This window comes from Ictalurus furcatus, chromosome 2 (genome assembly GCF_023375685.1).
Source record: "Ictalurus furcatus strain D&B chromosome 2, Billie_1.0, whole genome shotgun sequence".
NCBI lineage: Eukaryota > Metazoa > Chordata > Actinopteri > Siluriformes > Ictaluridae > Ictalurus > Ictalurus furcatus.
Window position 1 is genome coordinate 13,246,903 of NC_071256.1, and position 20,874 is coordinate 13,267,776.

At 37.1% G+C, this 20,874-nt stretch overlaps 1 protein-coding gene across 2 annotated transcripts in view; it reads right to left on the reverse strand.

Moving 5' to 3' along the window:
* The window catches only part of septin9a (septin 9a), a 108,994-nt gene extending 89,680 nt beyond the window's left edge, over window positions 1-19,314 (reverse strand). The window contains exon 1 of one of the 2 annotated variants that reach the window (XM_053648848.1): window positions 19,152-19,314. In XM_053648848.1, coding sequence (XP_053504823.1) covers window positions 19,152-19,251 — 100 coding nt within the window. In that variant the 5' untranslated portion in view covers window positions 19,252-19,314. Of the gene's footprint in view, window positions 1-3,274; window positions 3,375-19,151 lie in introns of those variants that run through there. The other variant, XM_053648855.1, reaches the window with a different exon arrangement.
* Between the last annotated feature and the right edge of the window lie 1,560 nt (window positions 19,315-20,874).

A 20,874-nucleotide genomic window follows, 5' to 3' on the forward strand; every position in this document is an offset into this window, starting at 1 on the left:
CCCCATGGAAATTTGTTGGCTTTTTTGACATATTTGGACAAGCAAACATTTGATCCTCTTTGTAACAGTACCTATTAATAAAGTTGATACTATCAAATGACATAAAATTGACATTACGTAGTCATTTTCACAATTTAAATTAACAACAAAAAAGATCAGTCAGTGTTCAAGATTGGGTGCCAATGATTAGAACCTGCTTAGGGAGTGCAGGTGGAACCTGTTTTATTTATACCCCTGTCATTTCTAGTGTCTGGTCTTCCCTTTGTTATTGAGGTGTGTGGTGTCATCATGCCAAGATGTGAAGAGTTCTGTAAGGCCTTCAATAAAAAAAGGTTGTGGATGCCTTTAAGTCTGGCAAGTGATTTAAAAAGATTTCCAAATTATTTGAAATACATCATTCCACTGTAAGGAAAATCATCTACAAGTTTTCAAACGACACTTTTCAAATGACTGCCAATTTCTTCAGGACTGGCCGTTCCAGCAAATTCAGTCCAAGAGCAGACCGTCTGATGCAAAAAGAAGTCTCCAAGAACCCAAAATTTCATCACAGGATCTGCTAGTAAGTCTTGCAACTGTTGGTGTCAAAGTGCATGCTTCTACAATCAGAAAGAGATTGCACAAATTTGACCTGCATGGGAAGGGTGCCAGGAAAAAGGCTTTGCAAGACTAGAGTTTGCCAATGAGCATATAGGCAAAAACCAGGCTTTTTGGAATAATGTAGTCTGGACAGATTAATCAAAGATCGAGTTGTTTGGCCACAGTAACAGCAGACATGTTTGGCACTGACCAAACACAGCTTTTCATACCAAAGACATATCAAAGAGTGCTTGAAGATAATGTGAGGCCATGTGTCTGAAAGTTGAAGATGAACCGAAAGCGGACCTTCAACGGGATAATGATACTAAGCAAACTAGCAAATCCACCAAGGACTGGTTCAAAAAGAAGAAATTGAGGGTTATTGAATGGTCTAGTCAAAGTCCGGATTTGAATCCCATTGAAATGTTGTGGGGGATTTTAAACGGGCAGTACATGCGAGAAAACCCTCAAACATCTTGCAACTGAAAGAATATTGCATGGAAGAGTGGTCAAAAGCTTCTGAGGCCAAGGGTGTACTTACTTTTTCCACAGAAGGATATCACATCTATTGACATTTCTATTGAATAAATTATTTAAAAAGCTAGTTTTCCTTGTGGTTTTGTTCAGGTATATCGACTTTATTATTAGGCACTGGTTCGAAGATGATCAAATGTTTGCTTGTCCAAATATGTCAAAAAAAGCCAACAATTTCCATGGGGTGTACTTATTTTTTCACATGACTGTATAAGAGGAATAAACTTCTGGATCAGCTGTTATAGGAAAATAACCAAATTTAAGACATCACACCACCATATTCCTAAAACACAGAAAACGGCACTCCACATCATATTTTATTCAGACAGCGGCTGCTTTTACATATGTTTACCACTCAATCTCAGAAACATTTAAATAAATAAAAAAATTATTTTAAAAAAACTCTAAATAAGTATTTGCATACTGAAAAATGTTTGAACAAGCTCTTGTATACTGAGCAAGTTTACTGTTCACCAAAACCACATAATTCCGGCAGTTGACCATTTTGTCATACAGTTAAAACCTTAGAGGTCTAATTGCTATTAATTCCTAACCCATGGTTAAAAACTTTGCTAAACTATACAGTCACATGGCTAATCAATATTCAACAAAATAATGCAATGTTAATATGTGTGTATATTATTTTCCAGAAATAAACTAATGAGCATTAAAATTACTGCGCAGGCATTAGAACTGAACTAGGCCATGTATCACAGTATGTTTGCCCTGGCAATACATAAACTGTTAACCCAGTGGAGACAGATCAGGTGAGGCAAAGGAGGAGGAGAGAGTGAGATTAAGAAGCTATCACTGCTAAGGAGCAAAGATTACTCTCTGGTAGGCAATCCTCCAGCAAAGGGATTAACAAAGACATTCATTCATCCTTCTACAATGATTCCCTCCCTGTTAAGTAAGTGGAATCCCTGACTTCATGACTTCAACCCTGATTCAAATAAGTTCAGATATATCACACTCAATTTTGGAAGAATCCAACTATTCTCTACAGATTTTAGTTTCAAATCATTCACTACCTGAAAATTAAATCCAATATATGAATACTGTTACACATCTAAGGAAACTGTGCAATGTCTGGAGTATAATGTTCACACAAGACCAAAACAATGCAAATTTATACAGACAACCACTATTATGCTGTTGAATAAAATGTATAGTATGTTACTCATTTACCAGAAGTGCTGAGTCATAAATACATTTAAATAAATGGGTTTGGGTGTTGAAAAGAAGTTGTGCTGAGAATAGTTTTTCCTAAGATTTCTTGGATTGGAGCTTTCTCTCTCTCTCTCTCTCTCTCTCTCTCTCTCTCTCTCTCTCTCAATCTCTCTCTCTCGTTGTTGTCTCTCCTGCACATGCAAGCTGTACTACTCTACAGCCTATGCACACAGGGCAAAGTATATTCTGACCTAGACAATAGATACAGAGAGAGAGAGAGAGAGAGAGAGAGAGAGAGAGAGAGAGACTACATGATTCAACATGTGTGCAAGACTAGTTGGGAGTGCTGAATCAATGACTTTGGCTAACCTTAAGAAGTTCTACATTCCAGTCAAATAAGTGTGTACGCAAACTATACTAAAGCGTTATAGGGCTGTGCAGATTACAGAGGACAACACATACATCCTTCCATCATGCAATCATCCTAGTATGAATGGTAAACATCAACAGTTAAGCAGTGAGAAGGGTGTTTGACTTTGATACAGTATATGTTAAAGTCACAGCATGAGCAGAATAATGAGTAGGTGTCTTACTATCAGCAGTGTGTATTCTATCAGTTTGGACAGGTCTTTCAGCAAACCCTCACGTGCATTAGAATATATCAGTTTGTTGATCTAAATACAGCACTATGTCGAAATTTGCTGCACAGATTATTCTCAACAAGGAATTGTAGCACTGGAACATGCCAACTATGGGTTTGTGGGGTTTCCTGACACACCCTGTAGGCAAAAGTACACTAGGCACCCTGCTGACAAAAGTAAATAAAATAACCAGGATTACAGGCATTTTTAATCTGTTTATCAGCCACTGTCTGCCAGGTTCTCCCATGAATTACACTAATACAAGATATAACATAACTACTGAAGCTCAGCTGATGTATACCGTGCAGAATGTCTATAGAAAGGGCTGTAGAGCGTAATTAATACGTACTCACCTGAAGACGATTTCTTCATTTTCCCACGCGGAAATAGCAGAGATCAATATTATTAAACACCTTCCGAGTGTGAAAGTAAACTTCAGTAAAGTGTTGGTTAATTTTGTTCTCACGCAGGTTAATGCGGGCGGCCCCGCCCCCCTCCCAAAATACTGTAGTCCACTTGGACTGCGGAGGTGGTCGATAATATTGAGCTGACAAGTCGATTTCTCGCTGATTGTTATAATGTAGGCTACCACTTGTTAAAACCGCCACATAATGAACAGAATTCTGTCGCCTACTGTCAATTCACGTACTCCTGAAGGCTGACTCCGCCTAGGTGAAACAGTAGTAAACACCTGAGCTTTTTTTTTCTTTTTTTTTTTCTTAAGTCAAACTCTGAGGCGGGACCACTGTTACTGTAACACAAACTGGCTATGGTGGCATCATCGCTGTAAACCATGTTTCTTCAGAATATTATATAAATATTTCCCTTCACACGTAAATACAAAGTAAACAATTTTAGAAGTATATCATTTATTGGAGTAGCCTAATAGAAAGGTTACATTAAAAAAAAAAAGATTGTCCCAGTATATCTCTCAGCATATACATATATATATATATATATATATATATATATATATATATATATATATATATATATATACACACACACACACTTTATTGTATTACAGATTTTATGTAGAATGGGATTAATTGACTTTTTTGACCATTGATCTACGCAAAATAAGCCACAATGACAAAACAAACAAATAAACAAACATGTTCTTAGAATTTAATTTTATTTAATTTAATTTAATTTTTTTTTTTTGCAAATTTGTTAAAAATGCAAGTATTCTGACCGTTGGCGAAAGAACTGAGCTCATGTGCTTCCTGTTTGTTTTGATTATCTTGCGATGTTTATAGAACTCGACTGCAGCCCACCTGTGGCGAATTCAACTGAATGTAGGTCTAGAGGATTTAGTAAAGCACACACCTTTGTTTATTAGGTCTCACAATTATGTAGTGCCGTTTTAGTCAAAATTAAATACATAAATAAATAAATAAACAAACATGCCTGTGACATAAATGATAAAATGAGCAATAAATACGTGTAAACGTGTTATTAATAGGCCTAATTAACACAAACAAATAAATAGGTACTGGACTCATTATAATAAAATTTTAATTAAATTAAAATATCATACTCATTTTTGCAATATTACCACTTCAGTTTGTTCATTTCAGTTTGTTCAGTTCATTTCAGTTTTTTTTATTTCCTAATAACAAGTTTTATTTCAAGTTAATTACAAGTTTTTTTCCATAATGCCCTTTTTCATTTAATAATAAAACTTGTATTACTTCCACAGTACTTGTATGTACATATGTATATGTATATATGTGTGTGTGTGTGTGTGTGTGTGTGTGTGTGTGTGTGTGTGTGTATATATATATATATATATATATATATATATATATATATACACACACACACACACACGTGTGTGTGTGTGTGTGTGTGTGCGCATGTGTGTGTGTGCAATATGACATTTATTGCACAATGAAATTAATTTCAGAATGGGACATTTATTTAACATATTTAAAACTGTCAGTCAAGAACAGTAGGGTGGGTTTAAAGACGATAACACATGATATAATTAGCATAAAATCTTGTAATAAAATTTCATGTAATGTGTCTGTAATTCAAATTACAATTTTCATATTCATTAATACTTTTATCAGCTTTCAAGCTTTTGTATAATCATTAGATAAATGTGATATTATGAAGTAAATCTTACATTGTGAAATGGAAAAGAGCATTATGAAATTAAAAGTATACATTTTTTGTTGTCATTTTGAAATTTTGTTGTCATTTTGAAATTAAATCCATTATTATGAGATAAAAACAAAAACAAAAAACAAATTTAAGTTTGACGAAAGCATTCCATACACAATTCACAGTGCATGTTGGACCAAAACATCAAGCCATGAAGTCAAATGGATGCTCTATACACCACTGCAATCAATTTGTGTTGAGACATAGATCTGAACGAGGGTATAAATCCATTTCTATAGCTTTACACCTGCTGGGAGAACAACCATCTCAGAAATGCTTCATCATTTTCTTCTCTTCTCTTCATCAAGGATTTTATCCCTTCATCTCATTTTTTTTTTAACCTTACTGAGCTGTTTCTCTACCCTTTACCTGAGATATGCTATGCACATAAAATTCACTAGATGGCACCATGCTTCAAAGAAAAATACCTTTCTATCTAGCATTCAATCTAAAAATTGGCTTTTGAAAAATAATTTAATAATATATTATAGAAAATATTAAATATTAATATATATTTTCTAAAATGATCATTGACTATTCATTAAGTTAAATGTGTGATGAACATGTAATAATTTAAAAAAGAAATATGCTCAACCAAACGGTTCAGATGTTGCTTGATTTTAAAGTTAATTGAGAAGGCTAAGAAGACTAAGACTTCAAAATTAGCATTAGGCTACATGTTTTCTGAGCGCGCATTGTCATCAATGAGAACATTTATTGTTATTCCATTATTTGCTAATAATAATAATAATAATAATAATTAGGTCATTATAATTCTAACAATTTTTGAGATTTTATTCAAAAACCATGCAGTAACTTTTGATGTAAATACATTATAATACTTTTAATGCTTATAAGTAAGGCAAAACACATGACAGACCATGCGGGGGTGGTGTGATACCACCCAGAAGTTTGGTAATTTGCTAAACAATTTGGCTTTGTCGTTATGGCTCATAATGTGTTGCTTGTTGGCCCAAAAAAGCAGATTTAATCAATTTTAAATTAAATCTATGACATAATAATCAGAAAGTGCCTGAATTTCCAAACCCACTGTATATAGAGGGTGAATTCATATATATTGGGACAGTTTTTGAATTTCCAATTTATCTAAACTTCCTTGATATTAATAAAACAAATTCCCAAACAGATGACACATTGTATGGCTTACCGAAGGGTATAACCATCCTTCTTTTTGTGCCAAACCTATCTAGAGTGTTTGTTGCCAAGAGAATTCCTGCTTACAATTGGTACACCCAAGACTATCAACCAACGAATCAATCAATCACCATTTATTTCTATAGCACATTTTAAAACAACACAAGTTGACCAAAGTGCTTTACACTCCCAAAATTACAAAACACCAATAAACAATAAAAGACAAAACTCGTCATTATTCAGTCTCCATACATTTAAGACAATTATCATGAGTTTAATTATCATGAGTTTAAATTTCGATACATTTGCTACAGCTGATGAGATGGAAGATTTTAAAGACACTCTCCTTTCTGGATTGCCCTCCCCCTACATATTAGATCCTGTGGCTCGATTGAATGTTTTAAATCTATGTTGAAGACGCATCTCTACTCTGTCGCATATAATTTAGTTTAGAGCTTTATTAATCCCCATGGGGCAATTAGTTCAGACCAGAGGTTCTCAACCTTTTGCAACTAAAGCCCCCCCCCCCCAAGCCTTCCCTATGATATAAAAAGGAAGCCTCTATATATCACATATATCATATATCACACACACACACACACACACACACACACACACACATATATATATATATATATATATATATATATATATATATATAAAATTTGTTTTTGATAGATTACTATTTTACATGTAAAACATGTTGCATTACATTCGTATTACATTCTAAAAACATTGGCATATGAATGATGTAAACTGGGATGTGGGGTGCGTCTCGTTATCCATGACGTTGTTAAATCTCCGGCTCTCAGATACTCACTGAACAGAGCAGACGCAGAGAGAGGTGTGAGTGCAGCGGAAAGCAAGACCTCGCGTTTGCAGGACAGTACTGGCGACATTTGGAAAGTCGCAAAGGTTTGTCCAAAAAGTCGCTAGATTTGTCGCTAGGCGTGTTTATTTTATTTTATTTTTTGCAACAAAAAAAAAGTCATTAAAGTCACTAAGTTTGCAACACTGATCTGCACTGACAGCTGGAGAATAGGCAGGCTAAACTCAGCCTCTCCCCAGGAACAAGAAAATACAGAGGGAGAGGGAACGCTGGGTTTTTCATTTATTCACATTCTATTTGAAAAGCAATAAAATACACCGAGTACCCAAATGATGCCCTGTCTGTTTTTTTCTTGAATTAAATTCTGATCTCTTCACGCCCCCCAGAGGGCGTGTCCCCCTGGTTGAGAAACGCTGCTTCATATATAAACAACACTTAATACACATACATACAAATACTCAAAATGCATAAAATATATAGAGGAGAATAAAAGAGAGAGAGAGAAGAGAAAAAATAAATAATAAGAATCAATAGTATTTATTACATAAACAAATTGCTTCAGTCACAAAACTAAGTTTGTAATGGTTTGTGGAACACCTGATTGTCCTTAAATGCCATCCTTAACATCCCATCCTGATGCCATTATTTTAAAAAATCACACCAAACATTGTTTGTGTTGAAGCTTAACATTTCTTTCAGGGTGAGCAGGCCCCCCCCCTTCCCCCCCAAAATTTTCCGGAAGTAGGTCAAAATTTCTGTGGGGTGGGGGCATGCTCCCAAAGCACCAAAGCATTCAATTCTGGTGACTTTGGGACAGTGTTCGATTTGTTAATGTTTCGAGTGTTCAAAACATTAACTTCATCAATGCAAGTTTACATTTTATTTGATACTTGACTATACCTAATACCTAAGAGTTTTTTTGGCAAGAACAGCACCAAAGCATTAAATTCTGGTGAAATTTCAAACTTTTACACATTAACAGAATGTGTTAAAGACATAAAGGACTGGTACTTTTCTTCTACTAAATTATGATAAAACAGAGATATTGCTAATTGGACCAAAATCTGTACACAAAAGCTCTTAGAATACAATCTGCATTTAGAAGGATATACGGTTACTTCATCCTCTACAGTCAAAGATCTGGGTGTTATATTAGACAGCAACCTGTCATATGAAAGTCATATTTCCCAAGTAACAAAAACAGCCTTCTTCCACCTTAGAAATATTGCCAAGCTATGTAGCATGTTATCTGTTTCTGATGCAGAAAAACTAGTTCATGCGTTCAAGACTCAAGATTATTTTAAGGCACTGCTAGGTGGTTGTACTGCATCCTCAATAAATAAGCTACAGTTAGTACACAATGCAGCTGATACACTGTAAAACATTTCAGGTGGTTAAACTTACAAATGAAAGTTCACCTGCTGCCTTAAAAATGTGAGTAAACCCAACTTGAAGATAACCTTTGTTTCAACTCAAAAGTTAGGTTTTATAAGTTTTCCAAGACAAGACATTGGATTACTTAAAGCTTAATTTTTGAAAACTTATAAACTTGAGTTCAAGTTCATAAACATAACTTGTTTATGCTATCATGTTTTACACTGTAGAGTGCTTACCAGATCACAAAAATATTGCCACAACTTTATCAACTCTACACTGGTTACCTGTTACGTTTTGTATCGATTATTAAATACTGCTACTTGCAGATAAAGCCCTAAATGGCCAAGCTCCTTTGTATTTAACCAATCTTCTATCATGTTACAATCCATCACGCTCTTTAAAGTTGCAAATCTCTGGACTTTGGATAATACCTAGGATATCAAAATCTACTAAAAGAGGTAAAGCTTTTGCACACTTAGCTCCTAAACTCTGGAATAGCCTTCCTGATAATGTTCAGGGTTCAGACACACTCTCTCAGTTAAATACAGATTAAAGATACATTTGTTTAGCCTAGCATTCACTTGTGTCTCATAACATTGTACTCCAGTCATCTCAGATAAAATGATAACAAATCCACATGGTCATCGCTGCCTGAAATACAATGAACAGCAGCTATGCTAATCCTTCTCCATTTGTTTCCTGTTCCTACCTTGGGATGCCCCTCCCAAGGCAATAAGTGAATGTGACAGCTCCAGTTCAGAACCAGCCTCTATGAAGGTTCTAGATGAAGCCAACACCTGCAAAGACTTTGGATGATACCAACATCTAATCGTCACAACCACAAGCTCTACACATGTTGCTCCTGGGGTAGCAGCGGGCCTGACCCTTTCTGCTCTCCGGGCCAGACTGGTCCATCCTGGTGCCCTGCTTCTGGAGTTCTGATTGGAGGCCTTTCACTGTTGCTGAGGATGTTCCCATATGGACAGCCTGAGGACACACTTGGAAGGCATGAGGATGGCATTGGACTGCAATTGATAGGGGCAGTTTTGGTGCAGTGTTCTGTGACTGCAGTGATGGTTTTGGGACTGCAATTGCCACAAACAATTGCACAAACAGACTTTGCACTCGGGTCTCCATCGGTGGACAGTTCATGACTTCAGCGGAATAGACTTAATGTTGAGACTGTGGTGAATTTCCCGATTACATATTTGAATTTTTTGTTTTATCATGTAGCACATAGTTATAGAAGGGAAATATTTATAATTACAGTATCCGGTGTCACCCAGATGAGGATGGGTTCCTTTTTGAGTCTGGTTCCTCTCAAGGTTTCTTCCTCATAATATCTCAGGGAGTTTTTCCTTGCCACCGTCACCTCTGGCTTGCTCATTAGACATAAATTTATCAATTTAAAATTTAGATCTGAATATTAGTTATTTCTGTAAAGCTGCTTTGTGACAATGTCCACTTTTAAAAGTGTTATACAAATTAAACTGAATTGAATTGAATATCATGGCCCAAAAATGGCAGCACAGCAGTTTAGAACAGTGATTCTTAATGTGGGGTTGCAAAGCGGTAGCAGGGGGATCGCAGAAAACTTTTATTTTACACGTTGTACACAGATGTTTCTCAGAAAAGCCACTGGTGGAGTTTTGCAAAGCACTGTCTTTCTTAAAAGTGGGTCACACTTGCAAAAAGATTAAGAACCACTGGTCTAGAAAATATAGAGACAAAGTCAATCATTTGCAACCTGAAGTGATCTGGCAACCTGAAGTGTCACTGAGGAAGCAGCGCCCTTCGAGCTAACACTATTACATTAATTTCTTCTAATCGCTATACTTTAAAATTATTTACCTTACGTTATACAAATATAACTGACACTACTTTAGATAAAACAATCGTAATGTTGCGCTGTCGCTAAATTTGATCTGTTTTTTACAAACATCCGCGACTAGCTTGTAGCCCGTAGCCCGCTAGCATCACCTACCGCTAGCCTTGTTTACGTTTCACATTTGTCATTTACCGCTGTTCTGTTTAAAAAAACAAATATGTCTGCTGTCTCTCCGGTTTTGAGTGCAGATGAGGACTCGCTCAAGCTTCACATGGTGCGGCTGGAACTGGAGGATGTGGAGAAGCAGATCCGCGGCCTACTCGACAAGCAGGCCCAGCTGCTGGAGTGACAAACTGCGCTGGAAACATCTTGTGCCTCTGCCCACATATCCAAGGTAAGCACACAGCGTGGTATTTCCACTCCGAGCCCCTCTACGCCATGTGTTTCTCTGTGCAGGGACCGTGCACCTAGGACTTTCCCAGCCGTGGTCTCCGTCACGCCGGCGCCAACACACCTCGGGCCTTGGGTGAACCAGCGGCGGAAGGCGCGGGCTGGACCCTCTCCACCTCCGGTGTTCGAGATTCCAACCAGGAACCGCTTCGCCCCTCTCCGTCAGACCAGACCCAACGCTGTGATCGTCGGGGACTCCATTGTGCGGAACGTCCGTGTAGCCTCATCTAAAGGTAAGGTGCGCACACACTGTTTTTCTGGTGCTTGTGTCCTTGATGTCGCTGCGCAGGTATCCGGGATCCTGAAGAAGGACGAGCGCATTGGAGCGGTTGTGCTCCACACGGGGACGAACGACACCAGGCTGCGGCAGACGGAGGTTCTGAAGAGGGACTTCTCCAGCCTGATCGAGACGGTACGAGGCAGATCACCCACCGTGAAGATCATCGTCTCTGGACCTCTTCCCACATACAGACGTGGAGCAGAAAAGTTCAGTAGACTTCTAGCATTAAATGATTGGTTAGTCTCTTGGTGTAATGAGCAGAATCTGGTGTTTGTCAATAACTGGAATCTGTTCTGGGAGCGTCCTAGGTTGTTTTGTCCTGATGGCCTGCACCCCAGCAGCCTTGGAACGGAACTGCTGTCTGACAACATCTCCAAGGCGCTACACTCCAAGTGACTGCCTACCGTAAGTACATCTTCCAATAATAACAACATTCAGTATAATCAATGTTCAATTAAAAATCCGGCACCGGTAATCCATACTATAGAGACTGTGTCTGTTCCCCGAGCTATACAAATATATAGAAAATCTCGGAAAGTCTATCTTCATAACCTAATTAACATAAAATTAAATCATATTGAATGCACAGCCAGCACTTTTGATCTGAAGCTAGGACTATTAAACATTAGATCTCTTGCGTCTAAGGCTCTTATTGTTGACGACATCATTACTGATCAGGAATGTAATTTAATGTGTTTAACAGAAACTTGGATTAAACCAAATGAGTACATAGCATTAAATGAAGCCAGTCCTCCTGGATACAGTTATGTACATCAGCCTCGTTCAACTGGTAGAGGAGGAGGTGTTGGTCTCATCCATAGTAAAAATCTAGTCGTCACACAAAAACCTAAGCATAAATTTAATTCTTTTGAAATTCTTTATACCAGTATAAGTTATGTAGCCACAAAAAATAAGTCAATTCCTCTAATTATTATTTACAGACCTCCAGGGCCATATACTGAATTTCTTAGTGAATTTGCAGACTTTGTCTCAAACCTGGTTGTGTCTGTAGATAAAGCATTAATCGTCGGAGACTTAAATATTCATTTTGATAACCTGGAAGACCCTCTAAGATTAGCGGTTGTGTCCATCTTAGATGCAGTAGGGATTAATCACAACGTAATCGGGCCTACTCATAATGGTGGTCACACTCTTGACCTCATACTAACATACGGACTAAGTATAGAAAATATTATAATTTTTCCCCAGTCTGAAGTTGTCCCAGACCATTATCTTATCTCGTTCATAATACATATTGATCATAATGTTTCCACCTCGCCTCGCTACCGCGTAAAACGTACCTACACATCAGCTACTGCACCAAGCTTCATAAATAACCTCGAAGAAACATCAATTAGATTTGGATCACCGTCAGATCCCATAGAACTCGATCAGGCAACTGAAAGCTTGGAGTCAACACTCCGCTACACGCTAGATAGAGTGGCTCCACTCAAAAGGAAAATAATTAGAGAAAAAAAATTAGCACCCTGGTATAACGATCAAACGCGAACCTTAAAACAGACATCTCGACAATTAGAATGTAAATGGCGTCAAACCAAACTGGTGATATTTCAAACAGCATGGAAGGAGAGCCTACTGAAATATAGGAAATCTCTTGGCGATGCTAGGAAAATCTATTTCTCCACCTTAATAGGAGATAACAAAAACAATTCTAGATTCCTTTTCAACACAGTAGCAAAATTAACTAGGAATAAAACCACTACAGAGAGAAACACTCAATCATTACATAGCAGTGAAGATTTCATGAAATTTTTCATTGATAAGGTTGAAAATATTAGACGTGAAATACAGGCCATTAAATTAAAACCGGACAGTACTGTAACAAACCCATTACATGACAATGTAGCAATATCAGATCAATGTTTAGAGTGTTTTGCTCCGCTTAGAGAGACCGAACTAGCTACATTAATCTCTTCAGCCAATTCATCAACTTGCATACTAGATCCCGTACCTACATGTTTGTTTAAACAGATTTGTCCAGGAGTAATTGAACCACTTTTAAATATAATCAATTCTTCCCTAAGCACTAGCTATGTACCTAAATCACTTAAATCCGCAGTTATTAAACCCTTGATTAAAAAACCTGATCTTGACCTGTCTCAATTGTCCAGCTATAGACCAATATCAAATCTCCCCTTCATCTCTAAGATTTTAGAAAAGGTTGTAGCAAAGCAGTTATGCTCGTACTTAGATAGGAATAACATTCATGAAATGTATCAGTCAGGATTTAGACCTCATCATAGCACAGACAGCGTTAGTTAAAGTAGTAAATGACCTTCTACTGGCCTACGATCAGGGTTGTGTCTCGCTGCTTGTGTTACTCGACCTTAGTTCAGCTTTTGATACTATAGATCACACTATTCTCCTTGATAGATTAGAAAATGTTGTTGGTATTAAGGGAACAGTCCTCTCTTGACTCAGGTCTTATCTGACCGATCGTTATCAGTTCGTAGATGTAAATGGTGATTTCTCCATGCGTACTGAGGTTACTTTTGGAGTTCCACAGGGTTCTGTTTTAGGCCCACTGCTCTTTACTTTATATATGCTACCCCTAGGACAAATTATTCGTAAACATGGAATTATCTTCCACTGTTATGCTGATGATACACAGTTGTATGTTTCAGCGAAGCCAGAGGACAGACAGAAGCTTAGTAAAGTTGAGGATTGTGTAAAGGACATTAGACATTGGATGTTAACTAACTTCCTTCTACTTAATTCTGATAAAACAGAAATACTTTTATTAGGCCCACGTGTAGCTAGAAATAATCTTTCTGATCACATGGTTACTCTGGATGGTCTTTCTGTTTCATCATGTGCAGCAGTAAAAGACCCTGGAGTGATTATTGACTCCAGCCTATCATTTGATGCTCATGTAGATAATATTACTAGGATAGCTTTCTTTCATCTCAGAAATATTTCTAAGATAAGAAACATATTGTCACTACATGATGCAGAAATATTAGTTCATGCTTTCGTCACCTCTAGATTAGATTACTGTAATTCCTTACTGTCTGGATGTTCCAGTAGGAATATAAATAAGCTCCAGTTAGTCCAGAATGCAGCTGCTAGAGTCCTAACTAGAACTAGAAGATACGACCATATCACACCAATATTATCAGTACTGCATTGCCTCCCAGTGAAATCTCGCATTAACTATAAAATACTATTATTAACCTATAAAGCACTAAATGATCTCACGCCACAATATCTAAGCGACCTTTTGGTTTTATATGATCCGCCATGCCTACTTAGATCAAAAGATGCAGGCTATTTGACGGTACCTCGAATAGTGAAGGCTACAGCAGGGGGAAGAGCCTTCGCTTATAGAGCCCCACAGTTATGGAACGGTCTTCCTATTAGTGTTCGGGACTCAGACACAGTCTCAGTGTTTAAGTCTAGGCTTAAAACGTATTTGTTTGCTCAAGCCTACCCTGACTAGATTCTGTTCTACTACTTCGCAGTCATAATAATCTTTTTTCTCCCTCTCTCCTTTCGCCGAGCCCCACACGAATTTATGGAGATACTAGAGATCCAGATCCTTTCTGCCTCTGGATGGAGCTCAAATCTTCTCTAATTCCAGACTGCTGGGACTACGGCTGCTCCTAAGGCCATACAGACTCCATAATGAACTTTTTCACACTATCTGTTGTTACCCAGATGAGGATGGGTTCCTCTCAAGGTTTCTTCCTCTTAAAACATCTTAGGGAGTTTTTCCTTGCCACCATCGCCACTCAGTGGCTTGCTCAGTTGGGATAAATTCACACCTTTAATATCTGTATACCGTGTTGATATTTCTGTAAAGCTGCTTTGAGACAATGTCTATTGTAAAAAGCGCTATACAAATAAAATTGAATTGAATTGAATTGAATTGAATAAAGATCCTGTGAAATATCAGGAGTACTTTGCAAGAGAAAAGGAAGGAGACAGAAAAAGAAAAGAGACAGGAAAGCTTAAAACATCTACCAGCTTACAAAACAGAAAAAAAGACATAAACACCAACAATGGAAAGTAAACCAATGAAACTAAAGAGCCAGTGAGAGGAGAAGACAGGAAATACAGCAGTATTTAGCAAGCAACAGCCCCCTGAGTCTCAGATTTTAGAGTTGTAGTTCAGTGCCTGGAGCCCTGTATTTGAATTCTGCTTACCACAGAATTATTTTAATGTTGGCATTAAATATGATTCTCTGACACCAAATTTTGCCTTCACATGGGCTACTTTTTGTTAAGTGTCTTTTGTTTCTATTTTAATCCATTTTATGTACCACTCTACTAACTATTATCATCAGCAACACATTATGTCATTGACAAAACACTGTCATTACCATCATTACACTTATTTTTCTGTAAAGGTTTTGCTTGAATTGTTTGTATCCTCACCATTTTGCTTTTACACAAATTACTTCATGGGGTAATTATCAAAAAGAAACACCAGAAGGGGTTTTTCTGCACATTAAACAAACATGAAGACTGCTAGAAAATGAAAATACTATTTTGATGGTGAAAATCTGAAAAACTATGTAATATATTGTTTGTTTAAAAAAAACAACAACGGGTATTTTTACAAAAGTAATCGATGTTTACAACATGAATGATTTTGGGAAACTTTCTTGTTACCTCTTTTTATGTGAAAAAATGTGTTTTTCAGTGTTGTGATGGTAATGACCTTTTGCTGGGGTACTCAAAAGATAATCTATCCATCCATCTTTTATACCGCTTATCTTTCAGAGTCACGAGGAACCTGGAGCTTATTCCAGCGAGCATAGGGCACAAGGCTGGGTACACCCTGGACAGGGTGTCAATCCATCACAGTGCACAATCACATACACATTCACACACCCATTCCTACACTACGGATACTTTGGACATGCTAATCAGTCTACCATGCATGTCTTTGGACTGGGGGAGGAAACCAGAGTACCTGGTGGTATCTCCCGCAGCATGCGGAGAACATGCAAACTCTGCACACACAGGGCAGCGGCAGGTATTGAACCCCAACCCTGGAGGTGTGAAGCTAACATGCTAAACACTAAGCCACCGTACGCCCAGAAAACAAGATAAAATATTATAATTCTATAAGGGATACACTGAGGCCAGGATTAGACCTTTACTTTGTAACATGTAAAGATTATTATGGCAACATTAAAAGAACAGTGTTAGTAATTTCATTTCTCAAAGTATTAGATGGTCAAATGTGCCCCCAATTGAAGAATCACTCTCTTATGCCTCTTTTCCTCAACACAAACAGAGATCACTGACTCAGTGGCCATGTTAGTAAGAACAGTGTGAGATTGCATGCAAAGAAAAGAAAGAGATCAAAGAGTTCCACTGTTTAAAAGAATGCTAACTTTAGCAAAGAAGTTTACAGCTTCAAATTACTCAACACAGTAAAACTTTGAAAGAAATAATAGTGAACACCATCTTTTCCTGTCCAAAGGAAATAAAGGTGTAAACACACAATTGTCTAGAATTGTCACACAATTGTTTAGGATGTATTCATATGTTGTAGCATTAAGACTTCCTTTCACTGCAACTAAGGGGTCTAGGCCCAGTGGGAGAAAAAAAAAAGATGGGGTTTATAAAAATGTTGGAAGGTTTTGACAGGGCAACAGAATGCATGACCACAGTATGCCAAGATTCATCCTCTTCTTATTAGAACAAAGATGAATAACTTCGAGTAGTCTGGCCATATTTAAAACAGAAATTAAAAGTCACACCTTGGCTGAGAGGAGTATTATTTATGTCAATCTGGCTCATGTTTAGAAAGGATACAGTGAGATAATAAATAGAAGGTGACAAGATGTCTGAACCTAGAGCGAACTACTTTCTGAGAACAAAGAAATGCTACGGGAACAAACACTCAACTGCTCTCTCACAGAATTAGCATCTCCATCTGAATGAACACATCAGGCTCAGTGGAGACTAGGAAATGTCTGAACCGGGAGAGAACCACTCTCTGAGGACAAAGAGCTACAATGGGAAATCATCACTACATTGTTTCCTGCTTCCTCTCCTGACATCTTAATTTGCATAACATGTTTTAATGCGAATAAGATGTCGACTACACATGTTTATTGTATTACACAAAAGGTCTCAGTGCGACTGAAAAAATATGGTCTCATTCCCTCAACAGCAGTTCAAATAAAAATATTGTATGCCGTTAAAGACATACCCTCCCAGGGTCCCTCACTCAAATTACCTCCTGTGTGTAAATAAGGTACATCCTTCCACATACATCAAATTACAATCACAAACAGCACCATTTTTTTAGGGGAGAGCTGGCCAAAGATTTGGGGAATCTGTAGACAGATCTCCCACACGATCACTGTGTGTATTTTTTCTCTACCAGGTATGTAAATTTTGACTCTCTTATGTTGTGTTGTATTGTTATGTTTTGAATTAAATTGTAATGTAATGTTGAATTAAATTCTTTCTTCTTATTATTAGTAGTAGTATTGGATTTGGATGTGTTCATACCTGGTTAAATAAATTATTAGACTTGATTATATTCTGACTTATTCTGAAATTATTGTCTCTAGTAGATTACGTTAAGTCCTTGTTACCGCAAATCTGTGACCAGGTTAGTACAGGCTAAAATCCAGTTTTAGGTGGAGCACTGGGTCATACCAACTGAGATTTTAGAGTCCAGGCTAACATTTTGGACATTAAGTTAAGTGTACTTAGAGTGTACAGGCTCGATAGGAAATTTCAGTTTAGGACAACATAAAGTTGATCGACCAAGTCTAAATAGGGAGAAGTCTAAACCTCTGATTACTGTAATACTCTTCTAGTTAATGTGTACATAGGAAACTATGGCATGATTATATAAAGCTAATTTTACTCAGATATTATTGGTCTATCTCTGTAGATCTTAGTGGTCATGACCTCTGACTAGAGATAACATTGCTATAACTAAGTGTTACTATCTAAGGGGACTAAATAAAGTACTATTTAGGAAAGGGCAAGCATGGGGAAGTCATCTAAATAGTATTAGTCAATTACATCTGGCTAATAACGAAGACTGGTGAGTTTGTGACCATGAGATCCACATACACAACCGGCGCGAGACTTGACACGGAGACCGAATGAACGAGCACAATTTAAAGTATAGGATAAACTAGAATTAATCAAATGTAGAAGATCAAAAGTATCAAAATACAAATAACTAAGAAATAAATACAACATTGTTAACATATGCCATAAATATATTTTTAAAGAATGTGTCTGATTTCTTAGGCCTTTTCAGTGACAGGAGTTGATGAAGGCTGATGCTACAGTAGGGTTAGGGTTACGCTTTTTGTGCTCACGTGCATACATCAGTATTATGAAGAATTTCAACTTCCTGGCAAACACTGAGGTGACATTTCCATTTCCTGATGCTCAGACTAAGATTATGTGATAAAGTGTCTCAGAGTGAGGATTTGTTTGAAACAAAAGGGTTACCCTTTGTATTGACATTTCTTTCTGTAATCTCCATAACACTATCTATCCATTTTCTGTGCTGTATCCCTCCATTATTCTACACAGATTTCCCTGGAGCTTTTCCCAGTGGACTCAGGGCACAAGGTGAGGGACACCCTGGACAGGCCAACCCACCACACATTCACACATTTCTGAAAATTTATAGATGCCAATCAGCCTACAACACAATGGAGGAAACACAGACAAGAATGGAACCCCCAACCTTGGAGTTGCAAGGCAAACATGCTAACCACTAAGCCTGTGGTGTACAATTTTTAAAAAAACAACAACAATTTTGCAGTTTTGGAAACTGCTGACTTGTCCTAGCCTTAATTTAACAAAAACACTATAAACGAGTATCATCTTTACATTTGTATATTAGAAAACAAATATTCTATACATGTAGGGGTAATAATTGACTGCTTACATATATATTTTGTAGTGTGTGTTTAGAGACTATATATAGTAATAGTAATTTAGAGTAACTAGTCCAATAATGCCGGTATGAATTAGGAGGTGAGAGAAAAGATTCAGCCCCTTCCTGAGCAACAGGGGCATAGATCTGCAGAGCACTGCTGGCTGCAGCGGTTTCTTATTTTTGTTAGAACAAAGATAAACAGTTTCTCTTAGTCTGGCCATACAAACAGGAATTGAAACTCATACCTTGGCTGAAAGAAGTGTTATTTATGTCGTGCTGGCTCATGTTCTGCAGAACTTGATACAGTGAGGCAGTATTTCCTGATGCAACAACTTCCTGACACATAGACAGGTGACATTTACATTTCCTGACAAAAACACCAAAAGTATATACCACAGTGACTCAATCAATGCGCTTTAAAAATCACTTTAATTCACATAAAATATCTGATGATGAGCCGAATCTGTCTGTTATCTGAGAATATGTTTTTCACCTTTTGATAATCCCTAATACTTTTAATTTGATGGTGAAAATGTTTTAACATGTATTTTTTCCTGTAGCAGGCTCACAATGAGATGCACCTCATGTAAATAATTTAGAGATATGATTCAGCTAAATGTTTTTTTTTTTCACATTCCAAAAGTTGTAGTAGGTTCCTAGTGGCCAGAATGTAAAACAGGTGAGATTTTGCTAATGCCTCCCTTTATATGTAACAGATATAGGAAAAATAGGAAATAACATTTATTTTAATTTTTTTGTGTTATTTTATGGCATGTGTTGCTCTGTAAAGTGTAATAATTTCACCAAAATAATTTGCGGTTATTTAAAAGTTTGCTATTCTTGGTGTTGGGAGTACTTTATGTTATAGTGCTCTTTGCTAATTGGTAGCAGATGTATCGCGTAATTTCCGGTTTCTTGTTGGTTGGCGTTGAGTTTGACTGAGAGAGGTATGTACTTAAACCAGCGTGATTATAAACTTTGAATTTTAAGCTTTAAAAGACGTTTCAAGTGGACAACCCTGTTTAATCATTTATGGTATTATTAGGATAGACGGACTGTGTCGTTTTTGCTGTGCATTTTACTTGTAAAATGAGTTTGTGAAAGATGAGCAAATTAGCACGTTTTTGTTGCATGTGTGCTAGCTGTCGCCATTTTATCTTCTTATAGAGGTACACGCTTATGTTATTTTCTCATATTAGGTTTGTTGAGAAGATAAATCCTGTATGATGACATTTTGCTCTCTTTGAACTCTGAATAGGTATGTGCATGTGTTTTGTACTCCCATTACCATGTTCAGTAAGTGTATTATTTTAGTCAAGTTCATTGTATTAGGCTATTGTGGTACAGTGTATTTGTAATTGTAGTGTTTGTGTATTCTTTTTTTAATGGAATGTATATATTTTTTGTTATGTGCCAGTTGATAAATGTGCATTAATATAATCAGTTGTGGCTGGTTGTGGCACAGGTTGTAGAGTGGGTTATCCACTAATCATAGGGTTGGCGGTTCGATTCCTGGCCCACGTGACTCCACATACTGAAGTGTCCTTGGGCAAGACACTGAACCCCAAGTTGCTCCCGATGGCAAGTTAGCACCTTGCATGGTAGCCTTGCTACCATTGGTGTGTGTGTGAATGGGTGAATGAAACAGTGTAAAGTGCTTTGGATAAAAGCGTTATATAAGTGCACCATTTATAATAATTATTTGTGTTAATATGTATTAAGTTAAAGCTAATTGTTATTAATAATATAATTGTATGTCATAGAACACAATGTAATGTCATTTGTTATTTGTATCTTTTGTATTTTATTAACATGTTTTGAGTTAGTCTCACATTGACAGTGGGTCAGCGTTGTGTTTGTCTGAGAGAGGTTTGTTGAGAAGATAAATCCTGTATGAGTTCGTTTTGCTCTCTTTGAACTCTGAATAGATGTTGAGCTTGTCTGCGGGACGAATAAACCTGAGTTCAA